The sequence below is a fragment of the Agelaius phoeniceus genome, chromosome Z (genome assembly GCF_051311805.1).
Source record: "Agelaius phoeniceus isolate bAgePho1 chromosome Z, bAgePho1.hap1, whole genome shotgun sequence".
In the NCBI taxonomy this organism is placed as follows: domain Eukaryota; kingdom Metazoa; phylum Chordata; class Aves; order Passeriformes; family Icteridae; genus Agelaius; species Agelaius phoeniceus.
This window is the reverse complement of record NC_135303.1, coordinates 49,316,404-49,343,113: the sequence shown is the minus strand read 5'-3', so window position 1 is coordinate 49,343,113 and position 26,710 is coordinate 49,316,404. Positions and strand designations below refer to the sequence as shown.

The 26,710-nt window shown below is 44.2% G+C and overlaps 1 protein-coding gene across 2 annotated transcripts in view; it reads left to right on the top strand.

The window, feature by feature from the left end:
- The first annotated feature begins 21,792 nt into the window (after nt 1-21,792).
- PIGG (phosphatidylinositol glycan anchor biosynthesis class G (EMM blood group)) overlaps nt 21,793-26,710 on the top strand; it is an 81,174-nt gene continuing 76,256 nt past the window's right edge. For both annotated transcript variants that reach the window (XM_054652362.2, XM_077171272.1), the window contains exons 1-3: nt 21,793-22,055; nt 25,238-25,443; nt 26,436-26,645. In XM_054652362.2, the coding sequence (XP_054508337.1) occupies nt 21,896-22,055; nt 25,238-25,443; nt 26,436-26,645 (576 nt within the window). In that variant the 5' untranslated portion in view covers nt 21,793-21,895. The remainder of the gene's footprint in view (nt 22,056-25,237; nt 25,444-26,435; nt 26,646-26,710) is intronic.

Below are 26,710 nucleotides of genomic sequence, written 5' to 3'. Positions count from 1 at the left end.
CTAGGCTTTTCTGCTGCTCCTACCACCATGAGCCTAACATCTATTAGACCTGGAAACTCCTCACCTGCTTCCGTGCACACACTGCAGCTGCTTCCCCACACGTGCAAGGTATGAGCCTCTGTCAGATCTCTATTTCTTTTTCCATGTGTGGGACTTCATGAAGACCACATCTCCTGTGGAGGGTTAAACTGCAATTGTTTACCATCTCCAGATATATAAAAGAATGTTTGTGGGTTTCTTATAAAATCTTTCCAGGAACTAATGCAAGGGGGAGAGGCAGAAGGGACATAATTCTCTGCCAGGTACCCCCTTGTGGTGGGTGGCAACTGCATTGCTCCCCTGAGTAAAATGCACCTGGTTTCATGTGGAATTATTTATCGCCAGTAATCATGTTTCTTTATTTTGATTGCCATCTGCTGGCAGAATGATGTGTTCATCACCATTTCACACTTGTGCCACATAGAGGTTTTTCATACTAAGCATTTTGAATGTGTTTGTGTAGTTTGTGCATATTGCAATGAAGAGCTGCTTTTGGATGTCTGAATTCACAGGCTGATAATGCCCGAGGCAGAGCTCGCAACCCATGAGAGCAGATGCTCCACTAAGTGGACAGAAGCAAGTAATCTATGCTGGAGAATGAGGAAGAGGAGATATGCACCACAGGAGTCTTGGAATTTCAGGTGGGGATGGACACACAGACTGGAAGCAGCGTAGGAGAGCAAGGGGCTGGGCAGTCAGCATCCAGGTAGATCCCAGGGCTGTGCCCTGCATGTGCTCAGCCTCTGGTGAGGAGGTGTGACCTCAGCACAGACACACAGTATTCAGAGTGCAGGTACTCAGACAGCTGCAGTGGGAGGAAGAAACCCAAAGATTCCAGACGGTGCAAACAGCTGTACTGTCCTAACACCTGCTCTGAGTACAGGAGGCTGTAAAATGAGGCTCTGACAGTTCAGCCCAGGCTGCTTCACGCGTGGGGAGGTTGTTGAGGTGACTGGGTGTGAGGTTACCAGGTGACTGCAAAGGGCACCTGCCTGCACGGCCCAGCACTAGACCAGGGTTAGCACCCTTAACAAGTGCTCTCATAGAAAGGCCCATCTCTCACCAGTGTTCCTGTGCCCCACCATGAACGCCACAAAATTCATCTGGTCAGCATCTTGAATACTCAAACTCAGCTCCTGAATCAAGTTCTGTCCTGGAATGTTTCCTGTCTGAAAAAAAATGTCCACAGGTTCAAAGGAAAATTTACATGCATTTATTAATCCCTGTGCAGGATGGTATAAAACTCAGCCCAAATGACAACAATTCAATAGGATTTAATACCAACAAGACCTCAAAAACAAAGTTTGAGTTTTACCTGGATGAATGACTGGAAACTGCATCTTTAATATGATCAAGCACCTTGTGTAATGTGTCTGCTTCAAATGAGAAAATATAAATGCTGTTCTTTAATTTCAGTGCTATGCAAATAGTATTAGAAGATTACTCCAGATGCTGGAAGATCAGAATCTGCTGCATTTGTCAGCAGATCTTTAGCACAGACTGGAATTCCTGTTGCTGTAACCCATGGTGGCATTTAATACTTCATATCCTTTTCCACAGACAGACAGAAATGCAAATACATTTCCCAAAGACATATTTCCTGGCAGTGTTTGCAGTTTCTGCAGAAGCATCCACAGAAGGAGATGTTAGAAGACCACGCTCTTATCCAGAATTGTGAAATGCAGCTCCAGTTCTGCAGAGCAGGGGTGTACCTCTGTATTCCCTAACAGGAAAAAGGCTGCATCAGTTTTCATGTCCACCACTGGACAATGCACAGGAGAAGGCACACACCTGCCTTCTGTGCCAGCTTTGTCCTCCAGACCCACCCCTGCATTTTCTTCCAGGAAGTCACTCAAGTTCAAGGTAAAGAAAATCAAGCAAGTTTTCCTTACCTTTTGAGTTTTCCCTCTATATTGCTCTCCTGGGATGCCACCTGTAGGACTGAGTCCATCTCTGTAGCCCTCAGCATAAGGATATGGACCTGTGGGAGTGAGTTCCAAGGAGGCCACAGAGATGATCAGAGGGCTGAAGCAGCTCTCCTTTGAAGAGCTGTGATTGTTCAGCATGAAAAGAGAAGGCTCTGAGGTGACCTCATGGTGGCCTTCCAGCACCTAAAGGGGGCTTATAAAAAGGAGGAAAAGAGGCTTGTGGAAAGAGCATATAGTGACAGGACAAGGAACAGGAATTTTCTTGGAGCTGAAGAACCTGGACATATCCTGGCTTTATCTTGGGCACAGCATTGCTCCTGAGCTGGCTTCTCCAACATAAGGAAAAGAGCAAAAATTTTGTCCTAAAAAGTACAATGCTCTGTTTATAGCACTGGTTACTTCATCAATATCTTGCCTTATCCCTTCCTGTACATTGTTCGTGGGCATTTCACAGCATTTTCCTGGAAAATGTTTTGTGGATAATGGTTGCTATTTTTCTTCTTGTTCTTGGGTATTTTTATGGAGACCTTTGTATATATCAACCTTGCACATACTGGTAGGTTATATGTTCTTGTCTGCTCTGGGTCCAGAGGGTTAATTATACCATGATTATTCAGGTCTGTTTTTCCTCTATATAAGGCAAAATTTCTTAGGAAGGAAGAACAACACAATTAGCATAAGCTAAACAAAACTTACACTAAAAGGCATTTGAGGCAATATCTCAAAAAAAAAAAGCTCTAAGCCACAGGACAAGAGCAGGCACCGACCATCAGACAATTTTGGTGTTGCAGCTAAGACAAGCTAGGCAAAAAGTTGCTAAGGTAAATTGCAAGTGATGCATCTTAACATGCATTTTGCACCAATGGCCAAAATCAAGCAAAGATAGATTTAAGGCCTGACAACTTGAGGTCTAGTAAAGCAATGTTTTGAAGCTCAAGATCTGCTGTTAGTGTGGCTGAACTACAAGTTTACAATTTCTAGGTGAGAAAAGGCAAATCCAAGGCCTCTTTGATATGAAAGGTATGAAATGTCAGAAATTCTGTTTTCAGTGATTTGTTCGTGGAGAGCAAACATATGCTTTATTCTGTAAGGAATTTCCAAGAGTTACGAGGAGTTAAGTCCTTGAAACAACCTATGGTACTGTGGACTTTGCAATGGGAGGTCAGTACTTCTGATAACTTAGGCAGCTTCTAAAAAACCCAAGGTTTTTAGATTCTAGTGCCTTTAGTAAGGGTGCTATGGCTTATGTATTTCATATTTCCTGATATTTGACTGTGTCTGAAATAATGTTTGCCCTTGTTTTACACATACAGTTATCGATGCTAAAGCAATTTATTTTTGGAGAAGTAAGCATGAACAAGAAAGCAGCCTGGCACTCTAGGCAAATATGTGCTGAGGCAGAGCTTTGTTTTCAGGTATGCGTCTTTTGCAGAATTATCTGCTTACCTATCTCTGCAACTCCAATGTCAGAGTAATCTGAAATAGTGCTGATTTATCTATTTTCCTCACTATGGAATTGTTTGAATTCTGAAGGCATTCCCCTGGCATTAAGTACTGCTGCAGTCATGCCTCCACTTATCTCCTTAGCTTTAACTCAGGTTTCCACAGCAGTGACTGGCCAGTGCTGCCTGGTTTGGGCAGATGTGTCTCTGGGGACATGTGGACACCGTGTTACTGGTGCCACCTGGGCTGTGCTCCCAAGCCAGGCCCGGGAGTGGGTCTGCATGAGGCCACAAGCCTTCATGGAGGACAAAGAGGATTTCTGTGGCATTAGCAAAGTGCAGCCTTCCCAGCAGGAGAGTTTAGTAAGAAAATTATGCTTTCCATTTCTGCTTCTTGCTAAAGGGCAGAATAAATATTGATGTGCTAGTAAGGTCCAGCTGAGCTGTCTGAATAATCCTCTAATAAATTGTACAATAAAGAAGTGAATTCAGTAGGAGATCGGCTGTTTACACTGATGTGTAATTGATCTCCAGCAAATAACACATGCAGTTAGAATCTTTCTTGCTTTTAATATGGACATTTCAGCCCTGGGGACATGGAGGATGAGATGGCACAAGCCATTCCCTGCTCCTCGACTTGTAATATCATAGTTTGCAAAGCCACCAGGAGCAGGAGCAGTGGGAGCCACTGCTGGCCAGTTGAACCCTGAGGCTCTGCATGGGCAGCATGCAGCTACACAGGCCAGGGACTGATGTCTGGCAGAAATACCTCACTAGGCAGAACTGGTTCTGCTCCTGCTGCTGCAGCCTCAACACCAAGAGCTGACAAGGGAGCTGGCTCTGCGTTGCTGCAGGGGAACTGTGTGCAGGAGCTTCATCCAGGGCTAACAGGCTGCTGAAGGAAGAAGGGCAGCTCTGGGGTTCTGGATACCTGCTGTGGTCTTGGACCTCCGACTTCAGAGCAAACTTTCTGAAAACAAGGCACACGATAGCTGGGAATGTGCACACTGCTTCCTCAGAGATCCTGAAAGAGATCCACCGCTGTTTCCCCCTATATACCTCATACTTGGCCAGGAGGCAGAGGTACCTGCCTGTCCTGTCCTGGACAGGAAATCCTGTCCAAATATCTTGGAGAGGCCTGCCCCTGCTCTTCTTCCTGTCACAGCAGCTACAAGGCAAGGGACACAATGTTCTCCTTACAGTCCAAAGTTGCACTTCTCAAGTCTTCTACACACCTTCTGCAACAGACCCACCTCTGTGTCACATAACAGCACAAGAGGCCCTGCTGCTCACCCTGTTTTTTCCTTGGTACCACAGAGGGATAGGCACTTCCCACATGCTTCCCTCCTGCTGCCTAGCCTGTGACAGCCATGCTGAGCTGCAGGGCACCACACCTTTTACAGCTTCTCACCCTCTGCTGAGGAGCTGCCCTGGCGCTGGGCTTTGGCCGCAGGGTTTGTGCCTAGCAGTGAGCACTGCTTGTGCTTTGGCCCCAGGACGGGTTTTACGTGCGTCCTTCGGGGTCCTGGAGCGTGTCTGTGCGAAAGGCTTGTTGGGCTGCAAGCGATGGCGAGCCCGGGTCGCTGCCCGCTGTCAGGGGAGGTGGTGGCAGCCCGCCCGTCCGGCCATCGCACAGCGCGGCGGTCTGCCTCCTCCAGAGGGCACCGCCCCAGCCTGCCGGCGAGCAGAAAGAAGCCTTGGGGATGCAGAGCACGTTGCCATACGCATGGCCAGTTTCAGTGCTAGGAAGGCTTTATTTAGAGCCTGTGAAATGAGATAAGCCAGACAGCGTTGTGTTGGTATCAGTAGACAAAAGAACTGAAAGTAAGGGCTCTGCATAACACCACCAACAAAAAAAAGATGTATCGAGTCTGATGTTAGATGATTCATAAAATAATTAGCGTTTCCAAGTGTGTCCTAATTTCAGACAAAAATGAAAATACAACAAGATGAGCAGAAAATGATGGGTTATGCTTTTAGAACAAGGCACTTTAATTGAGCCAGATGGGCCCAGATGTTTCCTCACACTCTGACTGAAATGATCACCTATTCAGAGAGATATGTTGTGGGAGAAACTGTAACAAAGATGCAAGAGGAAATTTTCCACAAGCAATGAATACATTAAGGAGACTTGAGGCAGCTCTTACTGCTCTAGTGAGGCTAATTGTGTATGAAAATAGGAACATTTCATACTGACTTAAAGAGGCGCTTGCTGCTGCTAACGCTTCAGCTTGTATTTTGATCCAAGAAAGACTTAATAATCACTCTCCTCTCTCATCAACTAGTTCTGATTCCAGGTCTCCTTTTGGTCATCTGCTCTTTCTGTTCCTGGTTAATGCAAGTTAATCTCCCCTCTCTGTGCTTCAGCTTTCCTGATAACAGTGATAACATTGGTAACAGTGGCTGCTTGTCTTCGAACCTGCTTTTAGAGTATCAGTTTGAAGTTACACCCGTGAGAAATGGTTTTACATAGTTGCAACATTTGACATAATCAACCTAACCAGAGATCTCTAAAGAGTGTCTCACACTGTGAAGGCCTCCCTTCTTCCCTGCAGATACATTTGAAACTGCCAAGGGATTCTGTGTTTGTGGGGAGGTGTAAAGCATGTGTGCACTCATGCAGATGTGCCCACACAAGAAAATGGAAATTTAAGATGATAAAACTAGGAGACTATTTGGTATTAGGAAGATATTGAGGCCATCAGGTCTGGAATGGGTCTGGTGATCCTTGTCCTGTCTGTCCTGAGTGCTCCCTTGTTCCCTGCACTCCACCTCACCCTCTTGGCTGCAGTCAATCACAGTGGTATGAGAGAGTAGGCTTGGTTTATTTTTCTGCTCAGGTTTGCTTTATTTTTTGGCTGTGGTGCTCAGGTGCACAGCTGTGTGGAAGCTGTCCTTGGACAGCCCTGAGTGCATAGCTCCATATCCTGTTACGTGATCCTCTGCTTTGCTGTCCTTGTCCTTCCCTTTCACAGCTCAATCCCCTCTCAGATAAACAGAACATACAAAAATGACACAACAGGGGGGTGGCTGGGAAAGTGAGGAAACCAAGTTCATCACTGTGAGAGTCTTTAATGGAAAACTCACCAATCTGGGAGCCAAATCCCTTCCTCTAAATACTCTCAGAGTGAGGAAAGGGGGTCTCCCACCTGGCCTAATCTTCAAAGTGCTCCACTGTCAGCCTCTGCACTGGATCTGTGGCTCTTGGAGCCCCACCACATACATAGAAGGAACTGATGGGCCTTGGATGACTTGGGGTAGGGCCTCTGTCTCTTCAGAGACGTTCACTGGGAGCTGTGTACCCCTTCTCCATCAGCTGTATCTCAGTCTAGCTCAGCTGGAAAGGAAGACAGGGTATAATTTTTTAGTATTATGCTAATTAACATTATAGAGCAATGTTTCTCTCTCAGGTGCACCTGACCCAGCTCCTGCACTGTTAGGAACTAGTTTCTGCTCAGGCTGCAGAGCAAAAACCTCCAATGAGATCTAGTGATTCCTTCTCTTCCTTGTATGATGAAAGGGTTAGTCCCAGGGACCTGGGTTTGCTTTACAGCCAAACAGGAGACTGCTCCCTGTGACTAACTTAGGGCAGCAGGCTTCTCTCCACACACCTCAAACGCTGTTGCAGAATGGCAGAGGACCTTCACAAACACAGCATCTGAGATAGTGCTTGAGGCATGAGAAGCTGCTGCATCCATCAAACACAACCCGGTTCTTCTTGGGAAGGGATTCATAAAAGGAGGGCAGTGGAGAGCTGGACAGCAGTACCAACAAACATTTCTCTGGAGACTTGTTCCTCCTCAGCTTGGCCCGTTTTCTCTGAGCTCCTAGTGTGCACAATTGGTGTTCTGATGCTTGCTGTGAAGGCCTGTTTGCACATCTCAAATTGTCTAGAGTTGTACCAGTAGCATAATAGTCCCCAAGGTGAATTTTCTTATTGGTTCTATTCTTCATATAAGAAAAGCCTAAAGTCATTTTTCAAATCTTTAGCGATGCTCTGGATCCCTGTATTGTGGATTAACCACTGAGAGTCCCAGTGGGCAGAGCTCATACATATGTTCAGTTGTTTCAAGCAATGCCACAAGCACACAGCTGTTAAAAGAATAATCTTATGCAGGTAGTAACTCCTTACCATCCCCTCACACCTGTTACTTAGCTTACAAAATCTCCTTTCTGCTGATGGGAATAAAGAGCATTTGTTTTTCCCCCTTTTCAGTAGGTTTCTGGGTAGGAGTTAGTTGTGCAGAAACAAAAATTACACAATTTCCTGGCCTGATTTTGGTGTAGGAGGCAGTACCCGCCCCACGCTCTCCCTGGGCAGCTGCAGCACAGAGTGGCTCAGAAAAACGCAGCTGGGAGGAGGGAGAGAGGAGGGAGGGAGGGAGGTGTAAAGGCTCCCTGGGCATCCTCAGGCACTATAGCTGCACAGAGACATAAACCTGCCTTGAAGCATGCCTTGGTAGATGTTTACCCTCAGCTGTTGCTACCACTGGACCTCAGAAATGAGGGATATTCATTTAGGAAACAGACCTCTCTGGGTAACCACCAATCCTTCCTTAAGCTGTTCTCCTACAATGCACACAAGTGCGTGAACCACAGCTCCCAAATGCAGAGTGCTTTTTGCATGAACCCTGGGATGTGGGAACATTGCTCCCTCAGCTTTGGCAACCCAAATGCAACCTTACTGATGATCTGGATAACCTCTCCCTTGTGACTGCATCACAAGCTTTCCTTGGTTTTGTTTTTTTTCCCTTGGACATAGAAGGCAGTGAGAAGATGAGATAAAGACAAATTGCAGTGCTGTGAGACACAGTGGTTCCTCAGTAGATTCACAGAAACTCTCCCAGGAGTGCAAAAGCTGTTCTCAGATCTCTGGTTTATGTTGGTGTTTGAGCACTTAGCGTATGTGATACTGCAAGAGTCACTGAATCCTAATCAAAGCAACTTTCAGAAAGAGAGAAGCTGCTTGACAATGAATCTGGGCGCCAGGGGTTCAGGCATTTTAAACCCTGGCATTCGGCAGCTGTTTCCTGGAGGGACTGCTCTAGGGGATCTGGTATTTCAGAGAACTCCTTTCAAAGCAAGAGTCAGTTGTTAAACCAGGCACGGGGGAGTCTGAATATTTATTCAACCTTAGCTCTGCCCCTTTGAGCGTGACACAGCAGTTCCCTAGTGTGAACATCCACCTGCTGTCAAATTACCTGCTGCAGCCTGGACAGGGAGTTGTGTTCACAGAAGTCCTAGGAAGAAGTTTTCCCTATGCTGAAAACATTGCATTCTGCCTCCTGGAAGCACAGAAACAAGCAAGAATGTATTCAGGCACTCTAGTTTCTTCCAAATATATGTACATCCCACCATTGCTGGTAAAGGAATTGGATTACCTCACTGGGTATAAACACAGGTTCTTGGGGTTTTTTGGAGAGAGGCTATGCACTCTCTGGCCTGGAGATGAGGCAACTCCCTGAGACAAAGCACACATGTCCCCCTCCCACTGTCCCACCATCACAGGGACTTTCAGCATCTGGAATAAAATATGCCTGAGCACTTCTACCAGAAACACATTTCTGAGGGTTCCCCTGAGGAGAAACCCCCCTGATTTGGGTCAATGCTGCTTTCTGCATTTTGCAAACAACTATTGTAAGGATGTGACTTATTTGTGTGTACCACCTGAAACAAGTCAAGTGCCCTCCAAAACATCAGAGAAACCTTTGCCATCCTGGATTATCTGTGCAACCAACCCCCAACAGATCCTGCTCTAACAACAGCATCCTGTCTTCCTCCTTTTTCTCAGGTAGTGTCAGGTCTAACAGTTAGTAGATATGGGAGTTCTTCTGTCTCAACAATATGATAATCATTCTCTCTCTGCCCTACTTCTAGGCTTTCTGGCATTCAGAAAGGTCAATAGTTCAATTCCTAAAGGAGCTGAATACATACTTCTTTTGTATCTGAAGAACTGAATAAAACAGAGGGTGTTGGGTTTTTTTTGAGACTGTATATTGGGGACAATCTAAAACTTTCTTGTTATTCTAGTTCCCCTGGCATAGCTGCAAAGAAGTTCTACCAGCAGAAAGCATCTTTTGCCAGCTGATGTATAGCATCTGTTTTGTCCATGGTTAACACACTTTTTAAACAACAGTCCTTTGTGAAAAGGAGGATGTAGCATCACTATGCTGGAGGGGAGGGGTGTCAAACTGCCCAAGGAATTGGTGCAAGAAGGAGGAGCAGTGGGGAGTGCAAGAGGGCTCAAGCATGGGCTTGAGAGCCCCTGTGGACATACCCACAGCTGTGCCTTAGAGAGGATGCTGAGTGAAACTTCCTCAAGGACCTTTGGAGACTCTGGCTGAGGCTGAATGGCATTAGTGCTGGTATGACATGTGTGCCATGGAACTAACTATCCTGCCTGGAAACTGCTACAAGTTGGAGGGAGTTCATTTACTATGCCTTGATTTCTGTTCATCTGATTATGAGTTTCCTCAAGAGCAGGTTGTTCAGTGCCTGTTCCAACAAAAATCTGTCCCCAGTAAGGTTCATGGTATCTTCACACGCCATACCAAGTGTAGCCACAACAGAGAGAGATGGTCAAAACATCACTTATGTTTGTTCAGACTGAGCAGGAAGGTGGAAAAATGCGGGTCACTCCACCCTAGTGGCGGGATAACTTGCTCTGCTTCCCTTGCATAGGTAAGAAGGAGAGAGGTTAGTGCCTACTGTTCTCACTCCAGTCTCAGCAGGCTTAACACCAACATGGTGATGACACTAAATGTCAGGCAGTTTCATGAAGATGCAGATCATGTGCTGTTGTTTTAGCAGATTTCCCAGGCACTGGTCTCTGGATAAGAACTCAGTTCCAGGGGTTAGCTCAAGAGAAGGCAGACTTTGCAAAGAAACTGAGCTTAGAAACTATGTATTAAAAATGAACTGTGCATTGCAGCAGGTGAATTGAAATGAATGCATTATAAATAATAAATAGAATAAATAGCATGTGATTTAAATCCTATAAATATAACAGAAGGGAATACTTGTGTACTGAACATTTTGAAATCTTGAAAATGTTAAAATACCACAGATGGGTACCCAAACATTGCAGAGACTTCTGATGCAGCTCAATTTTTTTTACTTTGGTTTTACAAGTGCTAGTCTGGATTGTAGGCAGTTTGAGGGCAAAAAGCAAAAGCAAAAAAAAGTCTGCATTACTTCCATAGCTTCTTACTGAAGACCACATTCTCTGGTTCCTCTTTCCTCTTTGATCCAGCTTAAACTGAAGGTTTTAACATAATACTCATAATCCTTCAAAGAAATCTAAGACTCTGAAAGAAATGCAAACATTTATTGCCTTTGCTGCTTTCCTACTTCCCTTTTTTGTATATGCAGCTTGGGATTAAAAGCAGCTGCTCTTGGTTTTTGTTTGCACAACACCCAAATCAGCAGATTTGGTCCATCTCTGGGTTTTCTATATTCTGCTGAAAAGCCTCATTTTCTAGGCAACCATCAAGCTTGCATTCCTGCAGGAGCCCAGACTGAATCTGCCTGCCTGAAGGCAGCAGCAGGTGCTTTGTTCTCCTTTCCCTCATGCCACTTCTGAAATGACACAGCTGTCCTTACAAGAGATCTCTGCTTCCATTTGTATCATCTGCACCAGCCTGGAAAGCCATTTATATTCCCACTGCTTGTACAAACATCTATATGGTAGTGCTTACTGTATCCCATGGCAGGGGATTCTGTGATTCTGTGATTTTACTACAGTCCTTAAGCAAAATCTCAGGCACTCATATGAAAAGAACTGCCTTAAATGGGGGATCACTGTGCCCTTGAGGCTTTGTGAAATAAACTTCTGTTGTGTAGCGTAGTAAAAAAAGAAGCTCTGAAAGCATTTCCCCATTGATGCTACATCATATTGTCCTTTCCTTGATTTCCACATAGTCTCCTGTTTCCTACAAACTTCAAATTAAGAAATTCTTTCTATCAAGAACATACAAGGAAGCTGCTGTTTGACCACAGCTCTTGAATTTAGAGATATGTTGGTGTTCCTTTCCTTGAGCAGTCCTGACTGTTAATAGGGCATTGTGTGCCACTCAGTGCATGACCCCAAGACTGGCCCCGTGCAAATAATCAGAACTTCCCACAGAATAAAGTTCTGCTCATTCTGAGTGAAAAAGCAGGTCCTTCATTAACTTTACTGCCTTTTGCTCATGCTATTCTTATGAGAGTAGTCCCCAGATGGCACTGTTTGGCCATTTAATACGATTATTTCTTGTCTGCTTTTTATAAAGTTCATATGCAATATAGTCTTTGAAGAAATGCTACAGATTCTCTCCATACAGAAGGGAGGAACTGCTTCCTAGGAGCCATGGCTTGATGATGGGATTATTTATTTCTTCTTGCTTTTACAGTCTCCCCCTCAGAAATGGCTTCATTATTTTTGAATGTCAGTGTTCCACAATTCTCTGCTCTCCAGGAGCCCCTTCTTCCTATGATAGATGTCCTCTCTTGCCTTAGAATGTTCTTCAAGTATCGCAAGCAGCCAGCAGCTGACAGCAAGGCCCTGCTGTACTTGGCTAGGTGGCATATCCTAAAACATCATACTCATAACCTGCCATCCTTCTTTGCAGCTCCAAATTCCCATACTTATACTGTCAAGGGTGTTTATATTTCTTTCCTTTTTTTAATGTCTTTTTTTATGACTGCTTTCATTGTTAAGTCACACTTCAACTACTTATAGGAAAACCAAGGTGACTTTGAAACATTTTTCTCCAGACAGAATTTCAAGCTGGTAAGGGACTTTTAAACTGTTAATAACTACCAAGATTGTAACTGCTATGGTTTGACAAAAAGTCAAAGAATAATTTTTCTTGTTGCATTCAGTGCTCAGGAAGGGGATCCAGAACCAGATAAAAACAGGGTAGCACAATGGACAGAAATATCTGGGGAAGGATGCCATCCATAGTGGCAGTGAAACCTGTTCTTGGGTGGAAAGAATTAAGTTCCTCATCTAGTAAGGAAAATTATGAGCTTCAGAAGCAAAGAATGTGTCTATTCAGTAAAGTCACGTTAACACAACAAAATGAGGGAGACAGATTTATAGGTACTCCGCTGGGGATTCTGAGGAATGGCTGATTAATAGAAGTCAAGGGTGGTAGGTGCTGACTGCAATAGCCCATTTAGAGACAGGACTGATCTGTGCTGTCCTGTGGATGGTAACTTGTTTACATTTTTACTAGTGATTTTTGGCACAAGAATTAGAACTGGATCATTTAAGGAGATGAGAGCAATGATACAACAAGAGCTTCAGTAATCTAAAGTGATAAGATGATGGTCCTGAGAACCAGCAGCTTGAATCTTTGTGTTCAGCTGGAAATACATCAGAGGTCATGTAGGTGGAACAAAATGCATGACAGCATGCCAGTTACAAAACGATCAGAGAACTGGTGGGGCACAGCTGGGAGAAGATCTTCAGATATATCATGGCCACTGCCAGCAGAGAGGAAAGAGACTCTCAGGGTTACTTGGGACCTACTGAGGCCTTCCTCAAACATTGTGGGCAGTGCTGGCCACTTGCAACATTGAAATGAGGGCCAGCGTGAGAAACTATAACCTAGGTGGGTGCAGCACAGCCAAAAAGGGCCAAAGTGTGGTGACAGTTTTCTCGACAAAGTTACCAGTGCAGGGAGATGAAAAACCTGCTGGGAGTGAGAGGAGCTAAGCTGGATGACATAAAATTCTGGCATGTGAACAAGGGATCCTCAGTATGCTGAGGGTGGAAATTCACAGCTTCCTGGTAATTGTAATTCATCCTCTTGGACAACCTAAGAAGCCCAAATAACAACAATGTGGATTGTGACTGGTTTAAGGAAGCCAGCATATAAAATAATAGGAAAATGATGAGATGTGGCCCCTTCATCTACTTCCCTGTGCCATTTTCTTGAAAAAAAAGAGATGTGATTTTTCATAGTTCATTCTTCCTTGTAGAGTTTTTGGGACCAAGCTTAATCACTGTTACAAGCAAAATAATACAAAAAGACCCCTCCAAAAACAAACCAGAAGGGGAAATAAAACAACAACAAAAAAATCTTGACCTGGTATTGTACCTATTACATGGTGTGGTTTTGGTGTTCTGCTATGTTGATAATTAAATTCACAGTAGAGTCTGCTGCAGTTTAAAAGAGTGTGTAAGGAGGACTCCTACTTCAATAAAAGAGGATTTGCAGATACCTGTCCTAATAATACAAGCATTCAAGGAATGGAAAACCTTTCTTACTAAGGGCTGAATAGAAATCTCATCTTCTTGACAGTTTTTGATTCTTGGTTATAGTAATTCTTGTGCTCATTGAAAGCTTTCAAAATTTATTAAAATGGACACAAAACTACGGGGTTTTTTTTTCTTTTTCTACTGTCAGGAGCCCTGGTTATCTTCGAACATCTTTCAAAAGCTCAGCTGGTTCCAGTGTTGCTGAGACCCAAGTCCCATTCTTCATCTACATTTTGAGAACACAGGCATTGAGAACAGCCTAAGTAAGGGAGAAATCCTGCTTAAGCTTTGTCTCATTTGATGGATATGCCAGAAGCTGTCTTGGAAATGAAAAAAAAAAAAAGCTCAGACAAGGAAACTTTTTCAGTTTACTAGTGCAGATAAGGTTAAAAGCCTGCAATTAGATGTAAGGAGTTCTTGACTTATTTCCTCTAGAAATAGGCTTTACAGGCTTATAATGTTTCTGTGTGGCACTGTCAGTCCATCTTAATACTTTATTCCTCTTATCAAGTACAAAGAAACATGCAGAGAGGCAACAATGTTGCATGACTTGAGGAGACAGGTGGCTGAGTAAGGTAGAGAGGACCTATGAAAGGCTGGAAGTGATATTGAGCCCCTCAAGATTTGGGCGTCTCAAGAGCTGAATCAAACTTTGCAATTTTTTTTTTGTTGTTGTCAATCAGTAGATGTAGATCATAACTAGACAGTTGTGATTAAGCAATTGCATTGTGAACACTATATGCTTGGCTAGTGTTTGTTTTAGAGAGAAGGGAAGCAATCCCAAGATGAATGGCCTGTCTGGATGAGACTCCACCAGGAGTAAGGTCAGGACTGAGCAGTAACTGGGGGAGACGTAATTCCAGCAGTGGCCCACCAACTCAGTGACCACCTACTGCAAATAGACCCCGGCATCAGACAGGGGGAAGAACTGCACCTGCAGACTAATTAGCATGGCAAATAGGGGGTTGAGTACTAATTAATGGCAGTCACGTAATCTGTAAGCAATGAATGCTGATGTTTGTTTGTTAAAATGTACAAATCATGTAAAGTTTTGATGACTGGGAGCCAGTCTTTTGTGGGCTACCACCCTGCTCCCTCCTTTGCACAAACCAGAATAAGAGGTAGAAATACCTTGCCTGGGTGTGTGAGTTGGTGCTACACAACACAGAAGGAGCCCACAGTTGGCACAAGAGAAACACTAAAGCAAAATTCTGCCTTATTAGACCTTAGAAATCCATGAGACATCATAATTGGCTCGGTTAGGTGGGGGAAGCAAGAGGTCCAGCCATATGAAGAAAGGAAACTCTGGAAAACCTAGATGGTTTAGTTTTTCTGTCTGGCACTGTTTTCTTGGCCTGGCTGCAGTGGTCAGGTGTGAACACAGGTAATTGAAATGTGGTAATGCAGATAGTCTGTCCCAGGATCTTACTTCCCCTCGGTGACACTGCACCAGGCTTGGCCTCCTGTGACCATTCAGGCAGGTCAAGTTCCCCCTGATCCTCTATGCTCCTTCACAGGGCAGGCAATGGCTGACAGCTTCCCCCCACAGAAAACACACCACTCTGCTATTGCAGAAGCAAGCTGGGAAAACCCCAAAATCAATGGTCTTGAAGACCTAGTTGATTTAGGGCATGGAGGAGAGAGGGCCCAGGTGTGATGACTCTGATCCATGCAGGAGCAGCTAGACTTTTTCCATAGGGGAGGAAATGGGTACATCTGCATGGCAGGCTGTTACTCTGTGACAAAGCTATCAGAGCAAGACATTCTAGGTGCACAGCCCTGGAAGAGATTTATCCCGAAACTATAAACACTTGAAAACATTTTTCAGAATTTGCTGATGCCAGGGCCTGATGAGGCTGATTAATTACCCTAGGTGACTAAAGACAGCTAAGTTGCTGTTTCTTCCCCCCTCACAAACACTTTTGCTTTGGATAATTTAGCAGGTGACAGTTTCTTGTTTTCCTGACCTCCCTGCAGCCACTAACACATCTTATTAAGGCCCCTTGCATAGTTTCAGCTTTTCCCTTGGCGATGACTTGGCTATCCAGTGTGAAATTTGACAAGTGCACACTTCAGCTAGCAAGCACACCAACAGCCTGCACCCTCAACGCCTGCCAGACTCCCTCACTCTCTGCTTTCTTAGCTCAGACAGTTGAAGAGCGTCGGAGCATTAAGATGAGCAGGCTTGTGATGCTGGCTTGGTACAGCACAGCAATTCCCTACAGTGAAAAGCAACACATAAAGATCTCTCTCCTGGAAACAATTGCACGAGGAAGTGTCAGAGAAGAAGATGTTTTCTGAAACAAGAAGTGCTTATGTTATGTTCTGGTATTTTTTAACACAGTCTAGTGTTTAGTTAGTAAAAAATACCTAGGCCTAAGGTAAATAAAGGCAGTATCATTGAACATCTGGCACCTGCAGGTAAGTCACTTAAAAGTGACGGTTTTGGCTTAGGAAAGGGAAAGATGTGAGGCAAGAAGTCTATGGAGATAAAAAATGCTTTACTAGGATATTTTAGGAATGTTATTTTAGTAAAGTCATATGTCATGGAAGAATGCAGCTACATTTCCTACTTCATGGTTGTAATTTTTTATCACCATTGCTTGCAGGGACACAGGAAGAGAAGATTTCTGCAGCATGAGAAATTCTCAGTCGGATAAAGACCATGTGAATAAAGAAAGCCCTATAGCACTAGGCATATCAGGCAAGCAAGGAGGATTGGAGGGAGTTGAATTCATCACCTGCATGCTGAGTATAATGTATTAATGTCATGGAGAAGCAGTAGCTAAGCAGGAAAAGGGACAGTCTGGTTTCTTGCAGTTGCAGGGAGGAGGTGCTGGATTCCCTGGTAACCAAGATGCAAACATTTGGTTGTTTTGCACATTTTTCTGGATAGGATGCTTTGGCACCTGATAGGGAGTCAGCTTACACAACAGGCAGTTTCCTTGATAGGGACACTGACAATGTCTGTTTATTGTTTTCAGTCATCATTAAATCTGGAAAAACCTAGTATCACTGGGTTCCCTGTTCATTACCTCTCCAAAAATAGCTAAGGCCGTCAGGAAGAGCAGGAGAGAGATAAGAAAGAAAGTGGGATTGAAGGAGGGTAAAAGATAAGTAAGATTAGTGGGTAAAATTGTAGGGACGAGAGATTATGGTTAGTTTTCATGTGTCATGAAAAAATGTTGCTTCAGCTGAGCCCTGATTTGGCTCCTTCTCTCAGTGCCTGCTCTGAAGGCTGGATGACTGGCATTACTCTAACTTGTGGAGTCTGCTGACATTTGGAGGAAGTTTCAGACACTAATACTACCAGAATCAGTCTATCTACTTAAGTGGTTTTGGAAGTTTTCCTTGAGGTTTTACTCTTTTTCATTCACGTTTTAACTAGTTCATTTAGACGGAATGAAAAACTTACCTTGGGTCAGCATCCCATGATCTGTTCTTATCAGCAGCACATATGGGGTTCACAGTCAGTGACCCCAGTTTATGGCTGCAGCTCTGAAAGAACCTGCCTGGATGAGTGCACAAACATAGCTCTAAAGCCAGGGCTTTCTCAAGTAGGAATGACTAGGTACATCTCTGTACAACCCCGTGTAGAGAAAGAGGGATGCAGATATTGCTACTAAACCGTGCAAGCTTTGAGTGCAAGGCTCTGGGGGAAACTAACAAGCAGCTTCTTTCTCCAATTAATTCTTGCTCTGCAGCTTTGCTTTCCCTTCAAAAGCAAGTAATCTCATACTGCGGCAAGTAACAAGTCTGCAGTCTACAGAAACAAACCAGGCTTTGGCTCCCTACAGCTCACAGCTCAGGGGTTATCAGGGGTTATCGTCTTCAGTGATCCCTGGTTGCCTCAATCTCAAATCCCATAAGCTCTGCAAGCAGGGTTTCCAAAATAGCTAAATCTGAAGGCAGACTTCTGTGCATGTGTGCATGTGTGCACACGTGCTTGTGTGCACAAAGATAGACAATCAATTATTTGATGTGGATAAAGTTATTGAATTATTTCTTAACGTGTTTTTTTTTCCTATGTGAAGAAATTTCTGATTAGTCTCAGATTTCAGAAGCTGGATTTACAATGCAGGGCTTTTGCTTTGTCTTTTGCCTCAGCAACTGCAAATCTCTGGAGGCTTTGCAGTGCACCAGAATGGAGGAGGAGAGTCACACTTCAGCAGACAGACTTTTATAACCTTTTCTGATGTTTTACTGTGTCTTAAATACAGCAGAGACCTGACATACATTCAAATTGCCATGTACTGAAGAATGGAGAAATAATAGGAGAGAAAAAATTATTATGTGTCCTTCTGAATTTCTAACTGCATCACAGTGTTTCAGAGTGTCAGATCACCGTGGAAAGTCTCGTTTTTTATTACAGTTTCACTTAATTTTGAATTAATTCTTCCTCACACCCCTTGCATGTAAAAATGATTGCTTTTGCTTATACATACCAATTTTGCCACTGTCCATATTCTTGCTCCACTTGTGTATTCCCCAATACAATATTAAATGTATTAGGGACAAGTTTAAGAGGTATCACTGATTACAGAAAAGAGATGCTTGTTTAAACCATTGGCATGAGGTGCTCACATATCTGACATTGTCAGTGACAGAAGAGATGAGCAGGTTTCACATAAACACACATATTCAGATGTGAAATCCTGTTAAATTAGGCCCAGAGAGGAGAATAACTGAGGCAGTTCAAAAAGCAAGGGGGTGATCTGCAGATACCCAGAACTTATCAACAGCAGGCAAACAGGCCTGAGAGCAAAAGTACAAGGGAATTATTAAAAATAAAGCTAAGTAAGACAATGGAAAAATTAAAAAAAAAACCCTGAGAAAACTGACTGCATATTGTCTGTATTTGAAACTAAAGGAGAAGGGAAGATAGGGTCTGTTTTTCTAGTCAAATTGTGATGCATAAGAAGTGAAAGAATCAGGAGAGAAGAAGCTGGGGAAGCAGACATGCTGAGTGCTGACTAATGGTCAGCCTTTCATTTAGGCGTGGCAGAGGACACAGAGACTGTTGGAAGGGCGTGTGCTCCTCCCTCGCAGGACACACAATTTTTTACTAGCTGACCCCGTAGAGAAAAGCCTGAGGGATGCCAGAGCGACTTACAGCATCACCTGGCTGCTTTAAATGCTGGTGGCAATCACTCTCACCAAAAATGTGTTCCTACTGGTTCCTATATTTACCTGTTGAAGACAAGGCTTGGTTGGCTTTCAGTCTGCTGATTTCTCAGCAGATTTGGGAAAATGCCTCTAGAGAAGGCTCTGCACAGAGCACTAAATTCCTTCTTCCTCAACACACAGAGATGTAAATTTGCTTGAGTGGCTCTTCACAACAGCAGCAGTAGCAACATGCTCTCCTATAGAGAAAGATGCAAATTCATCTCCCACAGGGATGGGTTGTACCATGCTCTAAAATGTTTGCTGGCTGTGATGAAACAAAAGCCTTCTGAATCACATGAAGTGCACTATATTGCACCTTTCCAGACATTCTGGCATGAACCTTTAACCTTCCAAAGAGTATTTAAGTCAGCCAGTACCTATTGACATGAATTGGTGCACGCAACACTGACTGTGCGCTTACAAACTGGGAAGCACACAAACACTTCCTCTGAAAGCTCACGAAATCACCGGCTCTCAGGGCATAAATGTGTTATGCACAACAGAGAGGGTTGTACCCCAGAGCTTGTAAAACGGCCACAGCAGTGCGCAGCAGTGATTGTCAATACATTATGTTGCAACATGCTTGTAGGCTCACAGACAGACAGATTTAAAGTGTGGTACAACGCTCAGGATTCTTCCTGTATCTGACCCCTGCAGTTAAGTGCTACAGTTATGGACTTGAAAGCATGTTGCTACAAGAACTTGCCAAATGGTGATGGTACTCAGTAAATGCCCAGTGACAGGTCCCAGGGAGTGTGAATCACACGCTAGATACTGTTTTTTATGTCTGTAGAGAAATCCTTTTTCCTGAACGCAGAAATTCTGATCTTCTGTGGGAATTTGAAGGTTGGAATGACAGGAGAAAGATGCAGTTTGGGGAATTTCCACTTACTGAAAGGGAAAGTAAGCTTTACACATGAAATAACATGAAGACAGACATTTCTTAGATGCTGTTTTGTGATGCATAAACATTTCTTACATTAGGTTACTTTATATTTGTTAGGCAACCTTTCCTAGTTTCTGGTTGGAGAGTCTCACTAATTCAAGGTTTAAAGGAGAGGAAAAATACCCATAAAAAAGCAACCAATACAGCTTCTCTTTGATGCACAAATAACGTAACTTTAAGGCATACTACCTAAAGTAATTTTAAAGTTTGTATACAATGGCCCAAAGTTGCCTTTTGCCATGTCCTACTGTTTCAAGCAACATTCCTTGCATGGTTTTTTTTTTTCTGAATTTGATTGCACAGCTCATAATCAGCTGAAGTTAATAACTGAATACTGACTTTCATGGGCCTTCAGAGTTGTGCTTCTGCAAAAAAACAAGTGAATAGTGTCTGCAAAAATGCAATTTCTTTTAGAAATAATGGGTTTGGATCATCTCAAGAAGTGGAAATGTTATCAGTATTCTCAGTAGAAGCATGAAGTGGTAAAAGTGGCCAGAAAATGCACTCAGGTAGCCTAAAGGTAGCATATTGCTCAGGAATGCTCATACGTAAAGAGCATGAATACACAGCACTCAGCCTCCTTGATTTTTTTTTCTTTGTATTTGGAGACCCTATGAAAGGCCAAACACAAAGCTTTTATCCTGAACCCACTCACACATGCCTCTCACATCACAGCAACTTTGCCTTGTGGCAGGTGTTGCAAAGCCCAGAATTAACAGCTGGCCAATGTAACGGGCAGTAAAACCACAAACTGACCAACTGCAGCAGGGAAACATTTCTCAAAGCACAGTACAACACATTTGGCCTATGTTTACACAGAACAGATCATGCGTTGTGCTGAGGGAAAAGACCCAGTGGGAAAACCACCCTGGCATCAGCTGTCATGGTTCTTGCAGGGTCACACGGGAGCACAGGCACACAGCTGTGGGTGGTGGCTGCAAACAGGCGCCGTGCCAGCAGCAGACTGTGGCAGTGCAGCTTTGTCCCGAATGACCACAAGGGGACACGTCCAGGTGTAAGTGGAAATGGAGCCGGCAGGGTGCTGTGCTTGTTAGATCAGGGAAAACGTGCCACTCACAGGTAAAGCCAAGGACTTGTGTACACTGCAGAAACATGTGCCGCATCTTTCAAGCACAGTGGTGGGCCATACAAAAACTTCCTGGGTAGGAATGAGGAGCAGTTTTCTTTGGGAGAATGAAATTTTGAGGCTATCCTCCTATTTCAGTATACATAGCAAGACCGGTATAAACTCTGTTCACTTTGCAGAGAGTTTTTGGTTTCCTTTTTCAGAAAATTTAAGTTTAAAACTTACTTCTCCTCATCTTCTGACATGATCTGCCTGCCATAGTCCATTTCCATTCAAACGGAAAGATTAAGAGATACCACTATCCAGTTTTATTAAGAGGTGTGTGTTTGCCCGGCGAAAGATTCTGCTTGCCAACACCCGCAGCAGCCACAGTCCAGGACTCCTTCCTGCCCGGCCAAGCACTCTTTGCTGCAGCAATTCGTCAAACCTGCTTTCTGCTCCCGCCGGGGAACGCGGGGTCGGGACGCGGGGTGGGATGAGGAGTCGGGACGCGGGGTACGATGTGGAGTTGGGTCGCAGGTGTGGGACGCGCGACCGGGATGCAGAAGGGGCAAGCAGAGGCAGGAACGCAGAGACCGAAAGCACAGGAATGCAGAGATCGGACGTGAGTCCCGGAGGCGAATCGCGGAGGTGGAACGAGGATCCAGGAGGCGGGCTCGGAGGCGGGATGCGAAAGCAGGAGTTGGTCCGGAGGTTGGTCCGGAGGCGGGTCCGGAGGCGGGGCGCGGGTCCGTGAGGCGGGTCCGGAGGCGGGGCGCGGGTCCGTGAGGCGGGTTGTGGGGGAGGAACGAGGGGCTGTACTTCCGCTTCGGTGTTGCTGTTACGCGCTGGCGGAGGGGCTGCCGGGACACTGGCCAATAGCGAGGCTTGGCGGAAGCGCGCGCTGGTTGCTGGTTGGCGGGCGGCGGGCCGGAGGCGGGGCCAGGCGGGCGGGGCGGGCGTGCCGCAGGTACCGCCCCCCAGAGCCGGCGCAGCGCCGGCCGGGCCGGGTCGGGTCGGGTCAGGTCGGGTCGGTGCCGCTGTCGCTGGTGCCGAACCAGGATGTGGCTGCGCTCCGGGGTGTTCGCCTCCTCCTGCCTCCTCGTGCAGGCTTTGGGCGTCGCGCTATTCCTCCGTGGCTTCTTCCCGGTGCCCGTCAGGTCCGTGCCCCGCAGAGAGGCCCGCGCGGACCCTCCCGCCGAACCGGCCCCGCCCGGCCCAGGTAACGCGAGCAGCTGCCGGGCGCGCCCGTCGCGCGGTGTCGCGGAACATCTTTCTGTAGCGCCCTCGTGTTTCCAGACCAGTTTCCCGAGTAGTTTAGAACTTAACTGGTTTTCACGTAGTTATGGATCACAGGCAGGTGTACCTGCTCGCAGTCGAAAAGCGTCAAGCGTCAGCTGTCACTTTTTTGAAAGGTGTGTTTTCCTGTCGTTTTATTTCCCTCTCCCTGACTCTGATGGAGCCGTGATACCCCGGCCTGTTCAATGGCACCTTGTTTGCATTAAATGATGCCGCCTCGGCTAAAACGCCTCACGCTTTTCCTGTGATCATTCGCTGGCTGTGTTGTGCCCGAGATTCATTGTTCATTGATGTTTCTGTGGTGTATGAGTGTCCTAATGCCACCTCAGTGAGACTTTTAACACCTCAGTAGTGACAGAGCAACTGTAGTAATGCAGGTTGCAATGTGTACGGTATTGCCATCCGTCATTGTTTCTGTGAAATCGCTGTCTTTACAGGTCCTACTCTGGTCCAGAGCTGAATTTGTGAAACCAGAATTTTCAAGACTCTTTTTAAGGAGCCTGTAGAGGATGTGCTAATAAAGCAGTTGTCTCATATGTTCAGTCACAAATTGTATTAAAGTAATGGGAAGAGGACTGTGTACTTGAGGGACCGTTTTTCACCAGTTTGGAGCTTGTGGGGTGAAACCTCAGGTTCACTTGGCAGCTAGATCGAGTTGTATTTTGCTCATACAAAGCTCTTGATTGGAGCACCAAGTTATGGTTAACTTTTTGGAGCAGGACTGTAATAGCCAAACTGGGTCTTTAGCTGCTTGATATTTACTGTTAATTCTTCTAAGTGTGTGACGTTATGCCTGTAGGGACAGGCTTACTTAAATTGCGAGACACAGTGGAGAGAACAGAAGGTTGTGTGGTTTAGAGTGTGGTGTGCTGGTTAAGCAGGAACGCTGAAAGAATCTAGTCTGGTAACAGACTGTGTGGTTTCTGCTGAAAGGCAGGTTGATTTTTAGCTGGAGTTTACCAAGAGTATCACAGATATTTGAAAGGCTGCTGTGAGTGAAATATTGCATTCACATGTGATTATTAGCAGAAGACTTAATGTAGAAGGAGACTGTTCGGATGGGAAGGAGATGTCAGACAATTTGGTTTTGGAAGGACTGGTTTGTGTTGAAGAGTGGAAGTGTGTGCCACAGGGCTCTACAAGCAGTTTAAATTTAGGCATGTCATGAGCAAGTCTAGGTGTAGTAGGCAAAAATGGAGTGACAGTAGAAAAATGCTTACTTTCTGTAGTACTTGGTTACAGTATGCTAGCAGAGTGATGTCTGGATGATATTGCCCAGGGTATTGCTTACTAAACCGCGATGCAGAAGGCTTTCAACCTACTTTAGACCTATTCGGAAAACAACGTTTCTCCAGTGCTTCTTAAATTCCTGAATGTTTCACTTTGTGAGTCCTGACTGCTGTTGAGTGCATGCTGTCATAGCTGTAAAAAGGCTTGATACTGAATGCTTGCAGCACATTATTGTAATAAGTTCTTGGTAGAGAACCTGTGGTTTTCTTCACAGAGTTCAGGTTCATTTAGAGTAACTGTTTTCTAAGTAACCCTGGCAGAGATAAATAAGCATGCTGCATGGCAAGACTTGGACAATGTGTTGCTTTAGCTATCTTACAGTAAGTATTTTCATATGGCTTGTAAATTACTCCAAATTCATTTGAACTTCTCAACACTTTGGCTTTCTGATAAATCACACTGCAGGAGAAATTTAGGAGTAGGGCGTATGTGTCTGTGATGTTCAGATCATTTTTGGTGTCCAGCAAGCTTTCTTTCACTAAGCAGTGGATAGGGAAAAGATATAACTAACAAAACATCTGGTGATGCCTTCTTGTTTTTCATGGAGAGCCAAAGCATGCCTGATAAGTTGATAATTCAAGTCCTGAAAAAAAAAAAAATTATCAGTTTAATTGGGATTGCTTGCAGTCAGCATTTTGTTGTTGTTGAGATTTCCTTCTTCCTGCTGTGTCCTCCTTCTCCATTTCCTGATCTGGAAAAATCACTAGCAGTAACTAGTCTGTGAATGTCAGTTGGTTGATGCTTATCTGTGTAACCCCAAAATAAAATTTCTGAGGTTGTTTTTGATGTTGCTGTGTTAGACACACCATTATCTGCAACCTGTCCAAACTGTCAACCACTTTTGCAGAAAAAATCTTTACTCTGAAGGACTGTAAAACCCTAACTTTATATAACACATTTAGAGAGCAGTTGATTCAACATGATGGTGTCTGGATAGAGGCCTGTGGGTAGGATACATTCTGCTTCCATTTTGCCCTTCTGTGTTTTTTCCTGTTAGAGAAATGAGATCTGTAGAGGTTGGAGCAAAAATGCTGCTGTAAGTCCTGAATGTCACCATGTGGACCAAGTTCAATGCAGATGAAGGAAGAGTTGCTGTGGCCAGAATTAAATCCATGCAAGAGAAAGAGGTGGGCTTGAAGGCATGGCGTTGCCTACTGCTTGATGCACAGCAGCATTTTTCTGTACCCACCTATATGTTCAGAGAATTCTGGAATTGGATTTTGGCCCTGCAGCTGCTATCACTGAAGTAGCCTGTCATACAGTCTTCTACCTTGAAGGGAGTGAATGTGCGTAAATCTGTTTGATTCAAGTTTCAGTGAAATTGTCTCTTTCTTTGTAATCTTCCTGTTATCTTACGGTGAGACTCCATACAAAAGTGTTGTTTATGTTGTGATGTGCAAAACTGGGTATTAGCACAGGTGAATGCTATGTCTTTTTTCTAACAGAAGTTTTCTGTCAGATACAATTAGTTCAGCTTTACTGAAGTAAAAAGAGAGAAGGTAGCAGCTGTTACTTTGAATGCTCTCCATTACAAAGCTTTTCCTTAGTTTTCTCAATTTCATGTCACACATTGTTTTCACATCGTATTTTACTTCCTAAAGGTGATATTGGAGTTGTGTTATTCCTGTGCTGGATGGCTTGAAAACTCTTCTTCAGATTACTTCTCAGGTTTGCTGTCTGCAGCTTCTTGTTTCTGGGTGTAGAATTAATAAAGAAGTCGAAAGCACCCATTTATGTGGTGAAGTCGTCCTTTAACTTCTGTCTCGTCTTTGGTAAAATTTTTTGACTTTTATATGCCCTGTTTTTGTTGCTTAGGAATGGTTTCTAACTGGACCAAGATTCCTCCACCACTTTTCAAAAAAGTTGTCATTGTGCTGATAGATGCTTTGAGAGATGATTTTGTGTTTGGACCCAAAGGTAAACAGTTCATGCCGTACACTACTCAAGTTGTTGAAAAAGGGACTTCCTACAGTTTCATTGCTGAAGCCAAGCCACCCACTGTGACTATGCCTCGAATTAAAGTAAGTGGGATTTTTTTCTATCATTTCATTGGAGAAGCTTTTGAAGTATGAGGTGTTTCATATGCTTGGAGTTGGCATAAAGGACACGTGTGTGGTGTTGGTGCAATCTATGGCTGAATGTCTCTGTGCGGTAGTAGTGCATGTGGTAGACTCCTGATTTGCCGTGCGCAAGAGGTTAAGGACAGGTAAGGCCCTAGTCCAGGCTTAAGTGATCGATGTAGCGTTTTTATTTGTAATCATGGGAAGGCAGTAGTCTCTTAGTTGTCCAGTTTTCCAGAGGTCTTCTATCTAGAAACATTTTTATTGTATTTCTCTGTGTTCTTGTAACTTCTGAGAGAAAATCCACTTTAGTATGAAATTGTTTTGTCATAGGGATGTTTCTAAAGAGCTTAAAAAGGAAATTCTGCCAAGTTCCAGGTAAATAAAAGATGAATTGTGTTGGTGTCATCAAAATACTAGATCATCCAGGCTTATCAGTGGTAGATCTGAGTAGCAACTCTGTGCACCGAAGAGGCCGAGGCAGTGATCAGTGGTAGGCTAACTAGCAGGAGAGTGAAGGAGAGACAGTCTGGTAACTCTTTATAGGTGGGCTTCAGTGCTTCTTCTAGAAGTTTCTTACTTACTGTTTTGAAGGTACTGTTGTTGTTAATGTTGAGTCAGTTTACTTACACCTAAATTTTCTTTTGGTGGTTTAATGACCAGCAAACATCAACTGTTTGTTTGATGAAAAGACCGAAAGTCTTTTTTCTGTCCATTAATTGAGACAGTAATACTTTTATTTTCTGTAAAGCAGTAATCATGTACATAAACTAGCACTGTGTTGTGGCAGATGAGATTATGTGGCAAGACAGCTTGTGTTCTTTTACTTTGTTATATTTCATTCTCAAAAATGTGATTTGTCTACCATCTGGCTTATTCCTTCCTCCCATAGCTGCTGTCTTCTGAGCACTGGAAGTTTCCTGTTTAATGCGTCTCTTTTCTTCTTTCATTAGGCTTTGATGACAGGTAGCATACCTGGTTTCATTGATGTTGTTGTGAACCTCAATTCTCCAGCTCTCTTGGATGACAATCTGATATGGCAGGCAAAAACAGCTGGGAAAAGAATCATATTTTATGGTGATGATACTTGGGTCAAATTGTTCCCAAAGCACTTCGTGGAATATGATGGAACAACATCATTTTTTGTGTCAGACTTCACAGAGGTGAGAGGTTTTGTATGATCCTAAGTTAAATGAAGTGAGTACAATCAGACAGTGTCAGTTTTTGA